Source organism: Pantherophis guttatus, chromosome 1, assembly GCF_059756535.1.
Source record: "Pantherophis guttatus breed Tessera chromosome 1, ASM5975653v1, whole genome shotgun sequence".
In the NCBI taxonomy this organism is placed as follows: Eukaryota; Metazoa; Chordata; class Lepidosauria; order Squamata; family Colubridae; genus Pantherophis; species Pantherophis guttatus.
The window spans coordinates 344,670,108-344,688,266 of NC_142063.1; the positions used below are offsets into that span (position 1 = coordinate 344,670,108).

The 18,159-nt window shown below is 46.3% G+C and overlaps 1 protein-coding gene across 1 annotated transcript; it reads right to left on the reverse strand.

Moving 5' to 3' along the window:
- Positions 1 to 295: 295 nt before the first annotated feature.
- Positions 296 to 17,461, reverse strand: RFLNB (refilin B). Its single transcript, XM_034405491.3, has 3 exons — positions 17,023 to 17,461; positions 5,032 to 5,123; positions 296 to 2,825 (listed from the first exon to the last, which is right to left on the reverse strand). The coding sequence occupies exons 1-3, from the start codon at positions 17,194 to 17,196 to the stop codon at positions 2,504 to 2,506; spliced, it is 588 nt and encodes a 195-aa protein (XP_034261382.1). The 5' UTR covers positions 17,197 to 17,461; the 3' UTR covers positions 296 to 2,503.
- Between the last annotated feature and the right edge of the window lie 698 nt (positions 17,462 to 18,159).

Genomic DNA, 18,159 nt, shown 5'->3' on the forward strand with positions numbered 1-18,159 from the left:
TTGCGATCAGGGATTATTGATCCTGAAAACAAAAGTAAATATTTGTTTCTCAACCTTTGCTTAATTTTTCTCTCATTTTGTGATTAGGGGTTATTGATCCTGAAAACACAAAAGTAAATATTTGTTTCTCAACCTTTGCTTAATTTTTCTCTCATTTTGTGATTAGGGGTTATTGATCCTGAACGCACAAAAGTAAAAAAATATTTGTTTCTTAACCTTTGCTGATTTTTTTCCCTCACATTTTGTATTGATCCTAAAACCACCACTTGTTTCACACAGAAAAAAACAGCTGGAAGACAATAAAACACACATCACATTTAATCCGCACTCAAGAATGTAAAAAAAAAGAAGAGCTTCAGATGTAAAAACTTTACCCTGGGAAACAATTTTGCAGCTGTCCCTTTCTCAAAATGAATGGCTAATTCCCACAAGTGCACGAAATTACCTACTTTTCCTCTCTTCTGCCTTGTCTGTATAAATTATCCCATGATAAGTAAATTTTTTTAATCAAAAGTGAAGCCGTAGCATTTAATTGTCTCATTGTTTTGGAATTAATGATTAAAAGGCCTGTCTGAATCAAAAATGCTTTTGTTCGATCGTTATAATAAACAGAACTAGCAAAAGTCACGGGGAAAGAACGGACAGCTAATTTTATAGCAAATACAGAGGTGGGTTTCATATTTACCACCAGTACACCGCGCACCGAAAATATGAACGCGCGCACGCCTTCTGCGTAGCCTTCCACACATTGCTTTGCTCACGCGGGCGGCTTGCACGCATCCACGCGCAGGGGTGAAATCCAACAGGTTCTGACAGGTTCTGCAGAACCGCTAGCGGAAATTTTGAGTAGTTCGGAGAACCGGCAAATACCACCTCTGGCTGGCCCCAGAGTAGGGTGGGAATGGAGATTTTGCAATATCCTTCCCCTGCCACGCCCACCAAACCATGCCCACAGAACCAGTAATAAAAATATTTCGATTTCACCACTGTGCACGCGGCTTAGAAAACATGGCTAAATAGAACGGCATAGCGCCGAGGCGGGTGGGTGGGCTCACCCGCTCTCCCGAACCGGCTGAATACCACCTCTGAGCAAATAAGATATATTGGTTAAAGTACATCTATCTCTCATTGGTCTTTTTCTTTAAATGTAAAATCATTTCAGACAACTTGCCTGGAGGCATTCCGAATTCTTCCAATCTCCTGAATAGAAGAACAGCTAATTTTTGTAAACAATTCTACATCCATCTAAAATTAGGAACTGCTCCAGCAAAATCTATATATTATACTTTTTAGCTCTTGTGTTTTTCAAAGTTGGGAACGTTAAGATGGGTGGACTTCAACTCCCAGAATTCCCCAGCCAGCCATGCTGGCTGGGGAATTCTGGGAATTGAAGCCCACCCCCTTTTAAAGTGGCCATGTTTGAAAAAAAAAATATTGCTTTAACTTAACAAAGGAAGTGCTGAATTTAGCCTTAAAATCACAATGGCTTTAAAAGGTGAGATTTTTTTAAAAAAGGTTTGTTTTTTAAAACTCTCCGAATCAGGAAAACCATACAGTTTCCACAATCCCTTAAAAGTTCTTACTTTAAGTAAGAGGAAAATTAAGTTACTTAAGATAAGTTCCCTCTGAAAAAACATCCTGATTTTCACCCCTGTATAAAAAATATCAGAATCACCAATGAAATCATTTTTTTTTAAGGGAAAGCAAAAAAAAAAAAAAAGAAAAGAAAAGAGAGGGGGGAAATTGCTATTTTTATACATAAAAGCAAAAATGAAGTACGGGAACTTTTAAGCAAAAAGGGGCATTTTAGAAGGGAACCAACTTTTAATGTGACTGTGGGTGAAACGTGAGATTCTTTACACAAGGATTCCATGCTGGTTTAAAGTAGCTCTTGATTTTTTTTTCTTTTTTTCAATTCCACCACATCAGTGGCGGGTGAAAGCTGATTTATTCCTGGTGTTATTCGAGATTTATTTGAAAGTGTCTAATAAAAGCAGTGCTTTCTCTTCCAAAGACTCTGAAATGCCATCTCTCTCTCTCTCTCTTCTCCCATTTTCCCATTCATGGAAACATTCTTCCCCCTGCCTTGGGCTTCAGCTAACTTTACAGGTCCTTTCATAGGAATGGCAGCTTGACGATTTTGCAACCACTTCCAATCAACCGTTCAGATTTTTTTTTCCCCCATTGAACTCAACAAGACGAGAAGTAAGAACATGGATGAAGGGAGGGAAATTTGATTTTTTTTTAAAAAAAATTATGTTTTGGAGCAATCAGCGGTTAAAGGCTTAATTTTTTTTAACTCCATGGCCTGTAACAAATAGGAGGAAGCAAAGTAACCGTTGACGGATGCTCTCCCTTCCTCGTTCCTGTTGCCTGTTGAATCCATAGTGGTACAGATGTCCAACAGGTCACTCTGATGCTATTTTTTTTTTTTTTTAGTTCTGAGCATGAAAAAGATGGCAGGGTAGAAGCCACCTGAGTTTCAGCAAGAGAGAACTGGAAGTCAGCAGCTTTCGGAGTGGTTCTCATTTCCGGACGATTCCAACTCCACGCTAGATAAGAATTTCCGGTTGAATTTTTTGCAGTTGTAATCCAGGGTAGTGGTGTACACAGTTTTGGTGTGCTTTGGGTACACAATGGTGGTGCTTGTGAAATTCCCAGGTCGGTTGCAAAGGTGGAATTGCACCTCCGCTTTGTAACTGCGCCATGTGCTGTCGGGAACACAGATGATGGTTTGGCTGCAAGACGACACGCCAAGCCGGACTGGCATGTAAACATTGTTAATGAAGTGTTTTTCGGAGTCGTACTTAACCGAGGAGGTGTATCTGGGCAAGAAAAAAATAAATACAGATTAACATCATTTTCTTGGGAGGAAAAAATACAGCAACTCCTCGATTAACAACCATAATTCATCACCATCATCTTCTTTTAACGACACCATTAATCCCTTGCAGGGTGGAGTCTGGGCAACTGAATGGAGCTAGGAGAGCGTTTACTGGCCAGATGCCTTTCCTGTCGCCAATGAGGAGTTTTGTTCAGCAGATATATTTTCAGCGTGCCCAGAGAGAGAAATATCAGTCTCTACCTAGGATCGAACTCACAGCCTCCTGATTGTGAGGCGAGCGCTTCCACCTCTAGGCCACCGCACCGCTCCCTTACAACCACAATCGAGCCCAAAATTTCTGTTGTTAAATGAGACATTTGTGAAGTCAGTTTTGCCCCATTTGACGAGCTATCTTGCCACGGCTGTTAAGTGAATCCCTGCAGTTGTTAAGTTAGTAACACGGTTGTTAAGTGAATCCGGCTTTCCCAATGGCTTTGCTGGTCAGAAGGTCGCAAAAAGGGGATGGCATGACTCCAGGAAAACTGCAACCATCATAAATATGAATCCGTTGCCAAGCATCTGAATTTTAATCATGTGACTATGGGGATGCTGTGACGGAGGTGTGAAAAACTGGTCATAAGTGGCACTTTTTTCAGTGCCACTGTAATTTTGTAATGGTCACTAAATGAACTGTTGTAAATCAAGGACTATCTATAGTTAGAAGTAAGGTAGTCCTTGACTTAACAACAGTTCATTTAATGGCCCTTCGAAGTTACAACAGCACTAAAAATGTGACTTACGACCTTTTTTCGCAGCTACAATTTTTGCAGCACCTCCATAGTCCAGTGATCAAAATTCAGATGCTTGGCCACTGACTCGCATTTATGACGTCATGCAGTGTCCCAAAGTCACGTGATCCCGTTTTGTGACCTTCTGACAAGCAAAGTCAATGGGAGAGCCCGATTCACTTAATAACCGTCTTACTGACGGCAGTGATTCACTTAACAACGGTGGCAAGAAAGGTTGTAGAATGGGGCAAAACTCACTTCACAGCTGTCTCACTTAGCCACAGAAATCTTGGGCTCAATTGGGGTCGTAAGTCGAGGACTTAAACCTTGAAGATTTCTATTGTGTCTTTTTTAATCATGTTTAGTGTTATTTTAGCTGACTATTATGGGAGGGTTTTTTTTTATGTGGGATTCCACGCAGAGACTTTGAAACGATTCCCATCTCCAAAAGGCTTACGATTTCAAGGGAGAAGTTTGACTCGCACAGCTGTTCTGTTTCTTTTAGCGAAGAAATCTGTTTTTATGATCTATTTGAAGCTGTAACTTGAGACCCATTCCCATTTCACTGTGCTGCTTAATGTCTTTCAAACTTGGCAACTTTAAGAACAGTGGACTTCGATTCCCAGCATTCCTCAGGAAAGATGCTGAGTTGACTCCGTGGGACTTGAAGTCCCATGATTTAAAGCATGCTGACTGAGGAATTCTGGGTATTGAAGTCCACTGATCTTAAAGGCGGTTAATTGAGGGATTCTGGGAGTGGAAGTCCATCCATCTTAAAGCATGCTGGCTGGGGAATTCTGGGAGTTGAAGTCCACCCCTCTTAAAGTATGTTCACTGGGGAATTCTGGGAGTGGAAGTCCATCCATCTGAAAGCATGCTGGCTGGGGAATTCTGGGAGTGGAAGTCCACCCATCTTAAAGCATTCTAGCTGGGGAATTCTGGGAGTTGAAATCCATCCCTCTTAAAGCATGGCTTTTGGGGAATTCTGGGAGCTGAAGTCCACCCAACCATGAACTGAAGATAGTTCAGTCAGTGGCTACTAGAGAAAAACATGACCGAAATAGGAGACAGGGCCACAAAACAGCTCAATTCAAAGCTTATTAACCCCAATCCCAACTCAATGGATTCTAACCATGATATGTTGAGGGAACTCAAATGGCTTGGCACATCATGCTAATCCCATTAGCATTAAAATAATCCCAAACTTGATGGCTTACTACAAAGCTGTCCAACCTTGGCAATTTAAGAGACTTGTGGACTTCAACTCCCAGAATTCCCCAGCAGATGAATTCTGGGAATTGAAGTCCATAGGTCTTAAATGTTGAATACATTCAACGGTCCTTCAGCCATTTCCTTTTCAACCTCGCTGCTTCTTCTTTCTTTCCAAAAAAAAAGGCAATATAAAGACAAATAAGCTACCTTACATCCTTGGGTGGCAACGGGTCAAATGCCACCCCTTCGCCAAAGGAGAGTGGGCAGAGCCGCAGGGGGTTAGGAGGAGACGAAATGTCCTACAAAACAATCAATACAAGAAATTTTTTTGAGGGACAAAAAAATACATGTGAAAAAACAGACTCAGAAGAACAAAGTCACGTCTGACCCAAGAGCAAGCAAAACCCAGCCAAATACAATACAAATACAAATACAAATACTTAATCCTTTTATTCAGCAATTATAGGTAATCTAGATTTGCAACAGTTCATTTAGTGACCCTCCAAAGTTACAACGGTGCTGGAAAAAGTGACCTATGACCTTTTCCCCCACATTTACAACTTTTGCAGCATCTGCACAGTCAGGTGATCAAAATTCAGCTGCTTGACAACTGACTCCTATTTATGATGCTTGCAGAGTCCTGGGGTCTCGTGATCCCCTTTTGCGACCTTCTCCAAAGAAAAGTCAACGGAGGAGCCAGATTCACTGAACAACGAGGTTACTAATTTAACTACTGCAGTCATTCACTTAACAACCGTGGCAAGAAAGGTCGTGAAATGGGGCAAAACCCACTTAACAACTGTCTGGCTTAGCAACAGAAAGGTTGGTGCTCAATTGTCGTAAGTCAAGGACTATCTATATTACAAAGCATTAAACCGAACTGCTGTTCTTGGAATACAGATCAGTGTTTACCAGACTCAGGAAACCTTTAGATGAGTGTCTCCTGGCTGGGGAATTCTGGGAGTTGAAGTCTATCCATCTTAAAGCAAGCTGGCTGGGAGATTCTGGGAGTGGAAGTCCACCCCTCTTAAAGCATGCTGGCTGGGGGATTCTGGGAATGGAAGTCCACCCCTCTTAAAGCATGCTGGCTGGGGGATTCTGGGAGTGGAAGTCCACCCCTCTTAAAGCATGCTGGCTGGGGGATTCTGGGAGTGGAAGTCCTCCCCTCTTAAAGCATGCTGGCTGGGGGATTCTGGGAATGGAAGTCCACCCCTCTTAAAGCATGCTGGCTGGGGGATTCTGGGAGTGGAAGTCCACCCCTCTTAAAGCATGCTGGCTGGGGGATTCTGGGAGTGGAAGTCCACCCCTCTTAAAGCATGCTGGCTGGGGGATTCTGGAAGTGGAAGTCCACCCCTCTTAAAGCATGCTGGCTGGGGGATTCTGGGAGTGGAAGTCCACCCCTCTTAAAGCATGCTGGCTGGGGGATTCTGGGAGTGGAAGTCCACCCATCTTAAAGTAGGCAGGCTGGGGGATTCTGGGAGTGGAAGTCCACCCCTCTTAAAGCAGGCTGGCTGGGGGATTCTGGGAATGGAAGTCCACCCCTCTTAAAGCATGCTGGCTGGGGGATTCTGGGAGTGGAAGTCCGCCCCTCTTAAAGCATGCTGGCTGGGGGATTATGGGAGTGGAAGCCCACCCATCTTAAAGTAGGCAGGCTGGGGGATTCTGGGAGTGGAAGTCCACCCCTCTTAAAGCATATTGGCTGGGGGATTTTGGGAGTGGAAGTCCACCCCTCTTAAAGCATACTGGCTGGGGGATTCTGGGAGTGGAAGGCCATCCATTTTAAACATCTTGGCTGGGGAATTCTAGGAATTGAAGTCCATCCATCTTAAAGCATCTTGGCTGAGGAATTCTGGGAGTTGGAGTCCACCCGTCTTAAAGTTGTGGGGTTTAGTTAGACCATCTGCCCTCTGAATCTTCGAAACCAGTATCTGCAAAATGGTTGAAGCATTGGAGGGGAGAGTCCCAACCCACGTAGGAAAAAGGTGAGAGTGAGATGGGAGATGAGCTATTTGATGTCTTCTGCATAGCCAGCGTATTTACTTGCAGCTCATCGGTCATGACATACCAGCAATACTCCACATGCAACTCAACAGCTGCCTCTAATCCACTTTCTGGAAGAAGAAATAAAATCACTTTGCAGCATCTCTGGCAGTTTGTTATTTCCCAGCACGCATAATGTACATTCCAGCGGGGAAACCCCAGCCGGAGATGCTGTCTTGCTTTTGATGTGCAGCTTTGTAGATTTCCTGTGGGGCTGGCTCATTTTTGTCCCAGGTTGTTTGCAGCAGCTAAACCAGGGTTTCTCAAACTTGGCAACTTTGAGATAGGTGGACTTCAACTCCCACAATCCCCCAGCCAGCATGCTTTAAGAGGGGTGGACTTCCACTCACAGAATTCCCCAGTCAGCATGCTTTAAGAGGGGTGGACTCCAACTTCCAGAATTCCCCAGTCTGCATGCTTTAAGAGGGGTGGACTTCCACTCACAGAATTCCCCAGTCAGCATGCTTTAAAATGGGTGGACTTCCACTCCCAGAATTCCCCAGTCTGCATGCTTTAAGAGGGGTGGACTCCAACTTCCAGAATTCCCCAGTCTGCATGCTTTAAGAGGGGTGGACTTCCACTCCCAGAATTCCCCAGCCATCATGCTTTAAGAGGGATGGACTTCCACTCCCAGAATTCCCCAGCCAGCAATGCTTTAAGGATAATCCTCGACTTAGAACCATTTGTTTACAAAGCGTCCAAAGTTACAAGGGCATAGGAAAAAAAAAAAAAACAAACCCTGACTTTCAACCACTCCTTAGCCTGATGACCGTCGTTGCCTCTCTAAGGTCCAGTGATCAAAGCCACGAGTGAATTATGAACTCCGGCAATGTTGGACCGACCTGGCTCTCTCCAACTGGGAACCGAAAGGGCTACTGTCTTGGCACGGGGGAGAAACGGCTGGAACCGGTTGCTAACCACTCCCAGCCTTTAATTCGATCCAGTCTTCAAGCTGCGTAGAAACCATTTTGAGTTCCTGTCTGAGCTGGGGCCAAAGCGGAGCCGCATTCCCACCCGTGCCAAACCGTTCCTTCTTTCTCCAGTTAGGGAAAAAACTGCCATTTCAGGAGAAATCGATGCCACTGGAGAGGGGGGGGGGGGTTGAAAGAGGGCACCAAAGAGAGGATTAAAAATCCAGTTTATCTGCCGTTTGGCTTTTAGCAATTCGGCTAAAAAAAAAAGGAGAGAGGCTGAACGACAGCGTTAAGGTTAGGGAGCGAAGCAAAGCGTGCAATCCCTTGGTGCTCTCTTCAGCTGGGTGGTTTTCTTGGAGACGTTTCATGACCCAACTAGCAAACAACATCAGTGCTAGAAGGGAGTTAGGGTTGGAGAGGGGGAGGAGGAGGAGGGAGAGGAGGAGGAGGAGGAGGACGAGGAGGAAGACTGTGGGGTCCTTGGTGCTCTCTGAGCTCGGTTCCTTTCTTACAGACGTTTCATTACCCAACTAGGTTACATCATCAGTGCTAGAAGGGAGTTAGGGTTGGAGAGGGGGAGGAGGAGGAGGGAGAGGAGGAGGAGGAGGAGGAAGACTGTGGGGTCCTTGGTGCTCTCTGAGCTCAATTGCTTTCTTACAGACGTTTCATTACCCAACTAGGTTACATCATCAGTGCTAGAAGGGAGTTAGGGGAGGAGGAGGAAGAAGAGGAGGAGGAGGAGGACGTGGTGGTGGAGGAAGACTGTGGGGTCCTTGGTGCTCTCTGGCTTGGTTCCTTTCTTACAGACGTTTCATTACCCAACTAGGTTACATCATCAGTGCTATCCATGTTCAGAGTACACAAAAGACTTCACAGTTCAACCTTAAACTACCAATATTCCGTTCAACGGAGAGCAAAGTTTAAGGACGATTCTCCAGCTCGGAATGGGCAGCGCTGACCGGGACAGCTCCGAAAGGATTTTGCAGCAGCAGGCTGGATGCATATTTGCTAGGTGAACCCCAAACTTTTCTGTTTATAGCCGTTGTACTGTAGGAGGGAGCCTATGTCTGTCTATAAGAGTCAGAAATCAGGAGTCTGAGAGCACCGTTTTGAGAAAATATATACATACATTTATATTAGATTTTTTTTCCCGCCTTTATTACTTTATAAACAACCGAAGGCAGCAAACATAACTTTCTCCTCCTATTTTCCCGACAACAACAACCCTATGAGGTGGGCCAGGCTGAAGGAGAGAGAGACTGGCCCAAAGGCACCCAGCCGGCTTCTTTGCCTAAGGCAGGACTAGAACTCACCATCTCCTGGTGATTGGCTCAAGGTCACCCAGATGCCTTTCATGCCTAAGGCGGAACTAGAACTCACAGTCTCCTGGTGATTGGCCAAGCTGACTTTCATGCCTAATGTGAGACTAGAACTCACCATCTCCTGGTAATTAGTCTAAAGTCCCTCAGCTAGCTTTCATGCCTAAGGCAGGACTAGAACTCACCATCTCCTGGTAATTAGTCTGAAGTCCCTCAGCTAGCTTTCATGCCTAAGGCAGGACTAGAACTCACCATCTCCTGGTGATTGGCTCAAGGTCACCCAGCTAGCTTTCATCCTTAATATGAAATCAGAACTCACCATCTCCTTAGTGATTGGCCCAGTGTCCCCTAGATGACTTTCATGCCTAAGGTGGAACTAGAACTCACAGTCTCCTGGTGATTGGTCCAGCTGACTTTCATGCCTAAAGCAGAACTAGAACTCACCATCTCCTGGTAATTAGTCTAAAGTCCCTCAGCTAGCTTTCATGCCTAAGGCAGGACTAGAACTCACCATCTCCTGGTAATTAGTCTGAAGTCCCTCAGCTAGCTTTCATGCCTAAGGCAGGACTAGAACTCACCATCTCCTGGTAATTAGTCTGAAGTCCCTCAGCTAGCTTTCATGCCTAAGGCAGGACTAGAACTCACCATCTCCTGGTGATTGGCTCAAGGTCACCTCTTTCATCCTTAATGTGAAATTAGAACTCACCATCTCCTTGGTGATTGGCCCAGTGTCCCTTAGATGACTTTCATGCCTAAGGCAGAACTAGAAATCACAGTCTCCTGGTGATTGGCCAAGCTGACTTTCATCCCTAATGTGAGACTAGAACTCACCATCTCCTGGTAATTAGTCTAAAGTCCCTCAGCTAGCTTTCATGCCTAAGACGGAACTAGAACTCACCATCTCCTGGTAATTAGTCTGAAGTCCCTCAGCTAGCTTTCATGCCTAAGGCAGGACTAGAACTCACCATCTCCTGGTAATTAGTCTGAAGTCCCTCAGCTAGCTTTCATGCCTAAGGCAGGACTAGAACTCACCATCTCCTGGTAATTAGTCTAAAGTCCCTCAGCTAGCTTTCATGCCTAAGGCAGGACTAGAACTCACCATATCCTGGTAATTAGTCTAAAGTCCCTCAGCTAGCTTTCATGCCTAAGGCGGAACTAGAACTCACCATCTCCTGGTAATTAGTCTAAAGTCTCTCAGCTAGCTTTCATGCCTAAGGCAGGACTAGAACTCACCATCTCCTGGTAATTAGTCTAAAGTCCCTCAGCTAGCTTTCATGCCTAAGGCGGAACTAGAACTCACCATCTCCTGGTAATTAGTCTAAAGTCCCTCAGCTAGCTTTCATGCCTAAGGCAGGACTAGAACTCACCATGTCCTGGTGATTGGTCCAGCTGACTTTCATCCCTAATGTGAGACTAGAACTCACCATCTCCTGGTGATTGGCTCAAGGTCACCTCTTTCATCCTTAATGTGAAATTAGAATTCATCATCTCCTTGGTGATTGGCCCAGTGTCCCTTAGATGACTTTCATGCCTAAGGCAGAACTAGAACTCACAGTCTCCTGGTGATTGGCCAAGCTGGCTTTCATCCCTACTGTGAGACTAGAACTCACCATCTCCTGGTGATTAATCTAAAGTCCCTCAGCTAGCTTTCATAGCTAAGGCAGAACTAGAATTTACCATCTCCTAGTGATTGGCTCAGTTGACTTTCATCCCTAATGTGAGACTAGAACTCACCATCTCCGGGTGATGAGTCTAAAGTCCCCCCAGCTAGCTTTCATGCCTAAAGCGGAACTAGAACTCGCAGTCTCCTGGTGATTGGTCTGCTTTCATACCTACGGCGGGACTAGACATCACGGACTCCCAGTTTCTAGCCTGGTGCCTTCCCCCACTACCCGACCTCTCCCATTAAGCCGTCGCTTCACCCGTAGGATCATTTAGCCACAATCCATGGCTTCCCTCTGCTCGTGGGCGCCTTCGCAAGCCCCCCCCAGCCGTGAAATCGGAAACTCGTAGAGAAGTCATGTCGCTTTTCCTCTTGACTTTGTTGTTGTAATCCAAAAGTATTAAACCGGGAAGGGGAGAGGAAGTGGCTACGGTACAACTGAATTTCGTCTAGTTTCCTCCCCCCCCACCCCCCACAGCTGATCTACAGTTGTGGTTGCAACACCCCCCCAACCTCCTGCAACAACCACCCCCCCCAAACCGAAATCCGGTTACGGATGTTGGCGACACAGCAGTTGCCGAACAAATGTTGCTTGCAGCTGTGAAGGCGACCGATAGATTGCACAGGCACAGGCATGTCTTTCCTGGCCAGGGAAAGGGGATCTCATGGGTGGGGGGCTGCGGGGAGAGAGAGAGAAAGAGGGGGGCAAGAGGCTTAAGGGACAAAGCTCGAGGGCTGAGACTGCAGGGCCCCCCCTCCTAAAAATTCCCAGAAGAGACTTTGGGAAGGCTGCACTGACTTGATTTTTTTGCACTAAAAAAAAGTTTTGGATTCTTATTAAAAAATGCCCATTGGGGTACAGGCAGGGGTAAAATCCAGCAGGTTCTGGCGAACTGGTAGCGGAAATTTTGAGCAGTTCGGAGAATTGGTAGTGCAAATTTTGTGTAGTTCGGAGAACTGGCAAATGCCACCTCTGGCTGGCCCCAGAGTGGGGTGGGAATGGAGATTTTGCAATATCCTTCCCCCAGGAGTGGGGTGGGAATGGGGATTTTGCAGGATCCTTCCCCTGCCACGCCCACCAAGCCACGCCCACAGAACCGGTAGTAAAAAAAAAAATTGGATTTCCCCACTGGGTACAAGGAGTCGTCAACTTCCCGGCCACGACGGAGCCCAAAATTTCTGCTGCTTAAACGAGACATTTGTTAAGTGAGCTTTGCCCCATTTTACGACCTTGCTTGCCACCGTTGTTAAGTGAATCGCCTGCAGTCAGTTAACACGGCTGTTGAGTGAATCCGGCTTCCCCAATTGAAGTGTTGCTTGTCAGAAGGTCGCAATCACGTGACCCTGGGACACAGCCACCGTCATAAATACGAGTCAGTGGCCGAGCACCTGAATTCTGATCCGGGGAGCACTGAGAGCCACAGAGGATGGGCTTTGTAATACTTGAAACATGGTTTTTGGGTAGTACGGTTGCAACTGGCTAATCAACGTGCGTTTTCTTGTATTTTAAATTGGCTTTTCGATTTAAAATGCAAGAAAACCCAGGTTCATTACACAAAAACCATGTTTCAAGTATTACAAAGCCCATCCGCTGGGACTTTGTTAATGCTTACGATTGCTGCAGCACTCATAAGTATGAAAAAAGTGGTCGTAAGTCACTTTTGTCAGTGCCACTGTAACTTTGAATGGTCACTAAACAAACTGTCGTAAGTCAAGGACTACCTCTATAAGCTAGGCAGCTGGTGTGGTCTCCTGGCTACAGTCCTGGGAGGGATCGAGGTCACATTATGAACCCCTCTTATATTTGGGGGGGATCCTTCCTGCTTTCTTCCTCTCCCTGAACCCAAGTAGATTCACATGATAGATGATTTTAGGGGACTGGAGGCTAAAACATGCGATGAACGGTTGCAGGAGCTGGGCCTGGCCAGTCTAGTGAAGAGAAGGACCAGGGGAGACAGGAGAGCATCTTCCAATATTTGGGGGGCTGCCCCAGAGAGGAGGAAGGGGGTCAGGCTATTTTCCAAAGCACCCGAAGGCCAGACAAGGAATAATGGATGGGAACTGATCAAGGAGAGATTCAACCTGGAAATAAGGAGAAATTTCCTGACAGTGAGAGCAATCAACCCATGGAACAGCTTGCCACCAGAAGTTGTGGGAGCTTCATCACTGGAGGCTTTCAAGAAGAGACCCGACAGCCATCTGTCAGAAATGATGTACGGTTTCCTACTTGGGCGGGGGGTTGGACTAGATGACCTACAAGGTCCCTTCCCACTCTGTTAATCTAATCTTAATCTGACGCACTTCCAACACTCCTTTTAAGGCAAGCCATTAAAATCCCAGTGGCTGGGATTCACACAACCCTGTTGTCCCCTTTATGGCTAGCTTAAAGGCAATGCATTGGGAAGATCCCCGGATCAGGGCTCATTTCAGTGACCGAGTCAGTAGGCAGGTCCTTCTTCTGATAAAATGCTCCCTTGCATTTACAAGGGCATCGTGCTAATTTCTTGAATTATGTCAATCAAGCTGGAGGAATGTTCTTCGAACTTAAGCCTGTCCTATAGGGATAGATAGATAGATAGATAGATAGATAGATAGATAGATAGATAGATAGATAGATAGATAGATGATAGATAGATATGGATAGAAGATAGATTAGATAGATAGATAGATGATAGATAGATATGGATAGAAGATAGATTAGATAGATAGATGGATAGATAGATAGATAGACAGAGAGACACACACAGAGATATCGAGCTAGAGAGAGAGAGAGAGAGAGTGATAGTAGAGGGATAGCGATAGATGGATAGATAGATAGATATGGATAGAAGATAGATTAGATAGATAGATAGATAGATAGATAGATAGATAGATAGATAGATAGACAGAAACAGAGAGACACACACAGAGATATCGAGCTAGAGAGAGAGAGAGCAAGAGAGAGAGGGGTAGTAGAGGGATAGCGATAGATGGATAGATAGATGATACAGTCGTGGCCAAAATTGTGGAAACCTTTTGGGAAAAGTTGTATATTTGATGGCTAATAACACCACTTTTTTTTTTTTTGCAGTTTCAAGATAATCCTATTCCACTGCTGGAATGGCCTGGGAATAGCCCAGACCTTACTTAACCCAATGGAAAATCTAGGGAGCCGACTAAAGGAACTTGTTCGTCAGAAGCGACCCAGCAATAAAACCCAGTTAATAGAAGCCATCATTCAAACTTGGTTTCACATTAGAACATCTGCAGAACTCAAAGACTTGGTTCACTCCATGGGAAGACGTTGTAAAGCCGTAATTTATGCTAAAGGTGACCCAACTAAGGATTAACTGACATGGGAATAATTTTTGTATATCTCGTTTTTTTTTTAATGGTGATCATTTTTTTATATCTCATTTTTTCTATGTGTGTCACTTTTCTTCTTCATAGTGTAACTGCTATTCTAAGAGCAAATCCTTCCTAAAAGCTATTGCATTACGTTCTGGATTCAATTATCTTTCCACTGATACATAATTTTATGGTACTACTCCAAAAAAAAAAAAGTGGTGTTATTAGCTAGTTTTAGAAAATACACTTTCCCCAAAAGGTTTCCACAATTTTGGCCATTACTGTAGATTAGAGATAGATGATAGATTTGATAGACAGATGACACATAGCCAGATAAATAGATAGAGATAGAAAAAGAAGAAAAGAGCCTTGGTGGCGCAGCGGACTAAAGTGCTGTTAAAGTAGCACTTAGCTGCCAGCTGCCTGCAATTACTGCAAGTTCGAATCTCACCAGGCTCAAGGTTGACTCAGCCTTCCATCCTTCCGAGGTAGGTAAATTGAGGACCCGGATTGTGGGGGCAATAAGCTGACTTTGTATAAAAAAAAGAACACAGCTGGGGGGGGGCGAAACCCCTACTAAGCAGGTATATACAAAAGTATGAAGGTTATTGCTTAACGCATTGTAAGTCGCCCTGAGTCTCCGGAGAAGGGCGGCATATAAATCGAACCAATCAATCAATCAATTTTTTCTTTTAATTTTGATTTATATGCCGCCCTTCTCTGAAGACTCAGGGCGGCTTACAATGCGTTAAGCAATAGCCTTCATACTTTTGTATATATTTATACAAAGTCAGCTTATTGCCCCCACAAACTGGGTCCTCAATTTACCTACCTTAGAAAGGACGGAAGGCTGAGTCGACCTTGAGCCTTGGCGAGATTCGAACCTGCAGTAATTGCAGGCAGCTGGTCTTAATAACCAGCTTAATAACAGGGTGCCTTAGACCACTGTACTACCAAGGCTCTTCAATCAATCAATCAATCAATCAATAAGAGAGAGAAAGAGAAAGAGAGAGAGCTACAGAGTTACAGAGAGAGATGGAGTGATTGCTGGAGAGATAGATAGATAGACAAACAGACGGAGAGATAAATAGTGATGATAGAGATAGAGATAGAAAGATAGAGAGACAGATGGCAAGAGACAGGGAGAATTTATAGAGGCAGTCCTTGACTTATGACCACAATGGAGCCCAACGTTTCTGCGGCGGAGACATTTGTTAAGGGAATCCCAGTTTACGACCTTCCATGCCACAGTTGTTAAGTGAATCATTTGCACTTGTTAAATTAGTAACACGGGTTGTTAAATCAATCTGGCTGCCCCGTTGAGTTCGCTTGTCGGAAACTTTTTCCTTTGCTTGTGAAAGGTAATCTTGCAACCGTCATAAAGATGAGTCAGCGGCCAAGCATCTGAATTTTGATCGCGTGACCAGGAGAGAACGCCGCGACGGTCGTAAAATGTGAAAGACGGTCGTAAGTCACTTTTTTTTTCCAGTGCCGTTGCAACTTGGTAGTACAGAGGTTTAAGGCATCCTGTTATTAAGCTGGTTATTAAGACCAGCTGCCTGCAATTACTGCAGGGTTCGAATCTTGCCAAGGCTCAAGGTTGACTCAGCCTTCCATCCTTTCTAAGGTAGGTAAATTGAGGACCCAGTTTGTGGGGGCAATAAGCTGACTTTGTATAAATATATAAAAGGATGAAGGCTATTGCTTAGCGCATTGTAAGCCGCCCTGAGTCTCCGGAGAAGGGCGGCATATAAATCAAATTTAAAAAAAAAAAAAAAAAAAAACTTCGAACTGTCACTAAACAAACTGCAGCAAGTCGAGGACAAAACGTGTACCCCAATTTCACAGTCGCGTGACTCCAGGCAGCTCACAACACCGTCGAAGCCAAAGTTCAAAACATTAAAAACAGGTAAGTATGAAAACGAAGGAAGATTAAATAAGTGAAAAATCAGATTACAATCAGGTGGATAGGAAGGTTCTTCCCAGACCCAAGTTCAAAGTGGAAATTTGGATTTGGCTAATCTAGAGAAAAGAAGGACCAGGGGTGATGTGATAGCAGCGTTCCAATATCTCAGGGGCTGCCCCCCAAAAAAGATTTGGGGGCCAAGCTCTTCTCCAAAAAGCCCCTGAAGGCAGGACAAGAAGCAACGGATGGAAACTCATCAAGGAGAGAAGCAATTTAGAACTAAGGAGGAATTTCCTCAAAGTGAGAACAATTAACCAGTGGAACTGCTGGCCACCAGAAGTCGTGGGTGCCCCAATACAGCTCCCCACAAGATCCGGAATGCAAGTTTCCCCCCAATCCTAGGCTCAGTGGACAAGACTCTTTAGCTTGTCGATCAGAAAGGTTGGCAGTTCGAATCCCTAGTGCAGGTCTCCTGTAAACCGGGGTTGGACTAGATGACCTCCCGGATCCCTTCCAACTCTGTTACTGTTTCCCACGCTTAAATCGGATTAAGATTGTGGGGGAAATTCACCCCTTCCCCATCCAAGTACCCGGGAGGGCTGGGAGGGTTCAATGATCCTCCCTTGGCATCCTCTCCCCTCCTCAATTCCTCTTCCAAACCGTCCAGCTGTCCTCGCTCCCTTTGCTGGGGAGGGGAGGGGGGAGGCTCTGCGATCCTGCCTCGATCCCCACTAGATCCGATCCGCTGCGGGATCCACCCGCTTGCCAAGTTCAGCCAGGCTCCCTTTTTGCTAAGGGGGTGGGGAGTCGATCGGCTTCTTCTGGGGTTGCAACAACTCCCCCCCTCCCAGCTGGATCGCGCGCAAAACTGGCGCAACTCTTTCCCATCGGCTTTTTGCGTGGGGGTGGGAGGTCCATCGACTTCTGGGGTTGCAAAAAAGTCCCCCCTCCCCACCCGCCCTGTTGGATCGCGCGCAAACCTGGCGCAACTCTTTCCCATCGTGGGGCGCGGGGGGGGGATCGGCTCACCTTGGCCGGTGGTTTGGTGGTGCTCTCCGGCTCGGGCAGCCCCTGAGCGAGCCAGCTAGCCGGGCTGGGACTGGGAGGTAAGCCGGAGTCGGGACTGTCCAACGCCCGCTCGGTTCGACGCTTGGAATCCGGCAGCTCCGGCGCCTCCTCCGGCAGGCTCAGCCGCCCCACCATCGCTGCGCCCTGCCCGGCTTCGCTGCTGCTGCTGCCTGCGCGGCCGCCCGCTTGCAATGCAATGCAAATGCAATTGCAATGCGATGCAATGCCAGGCTGGTCCTGGGAATGGGGTGGAGCCTGCCTAAGCCACGCCCCTCGCCGAGAGGGAGGAGGGAGGGAATCCCAGAGCAGGAGAGGAGGGAGGGGGAGTCATCTACAATCAGGGGTCTCCAACCTTGGGCACTTTAAACCTGGCAATGCAATGCAATGCCAGGCTGGTCCTGGGAATGGGGTGGAGCCTGCCTAAGCCACGCCCCTTGCCGAGAGGGAGGGGGGAGGGAATCCCAGAGCTGGAGAGGAGGGAGGGGGAATCATCTACAATCAGGGGTCTCCAACCTTGGGCACTTTAAGGCTGGCAATGCAATGCAATGCAATGCAATGTCAGGCTGGTCCTGGGAATGGGGTGGAGTCTGCCTAAGCCACGCCCCTCGCCAAGAGGGAGGGGGAGGGAATCCCAGAGCAGGAGAGGAGGGAGGGGGAATCATCTACAATCAGGGGTCTCCAACCTTGGGCACTAATAAACCTGGCAATGCAATGCAATGCAATGCCAGGCTGGTCCTGGGAATGGGGTGGAGCCTCCCTAAGCCACGCCCCTTGCCAAGAGGGAGAGGGAGGGAATCTCAGAGCTGGAGAGGAGGGAGGGGGAGTCATCTACAATCAGGGGTCTCCAACCTTGGGCACTTTAAGCCTGGCGGACTTCAACTCCCAGAATTCCCCAGCCAGCTGGTTGAAGTCCACAGATCTTAAAGTTGCCAAGTGTTGGCTGGGGAATTCTGGGAGTTGAAGTCCACAAGTCTTAAAGTTACCAAGTAGGTTGCCAAGTGATGGCTGGGGAATTCTGGGAGTTGAAGTCCGCCAGGCTTAAAGTGCCCAAAGTTGGAGACCCCTGATCCTACAATATCCCCGTCCTACCTTGAAGTG

What these genes read in the sequence shown, in the direction of transcription:
- RFLNB (XM_034405491.3), bottom strand. Translation starts at nt 17,196, where the DNA reads ATGGTGGGGCGGCTGAGCCTGCCGGAGGAGGCGCCGGAGCTGCCGGAT. An exon ending in CCACCAAACCACCGGCCAAG is followed by an intron (nt 5,124 to 17,022) that starts GTGAGCCGATCC and finishes ATTGTTTTGTAG; the next exon opens with GACATTTCGTCTCCTCCTAA. An exon ending in TTGCCACCCAAGGATGTAAG is followed by an intron (nt 2,826 to 5,031) that starts GTAGCTTATTTG and finishes TTTCTTGCCCAG; the next exon opens with ATACACCTCCTCGGTTAAGT.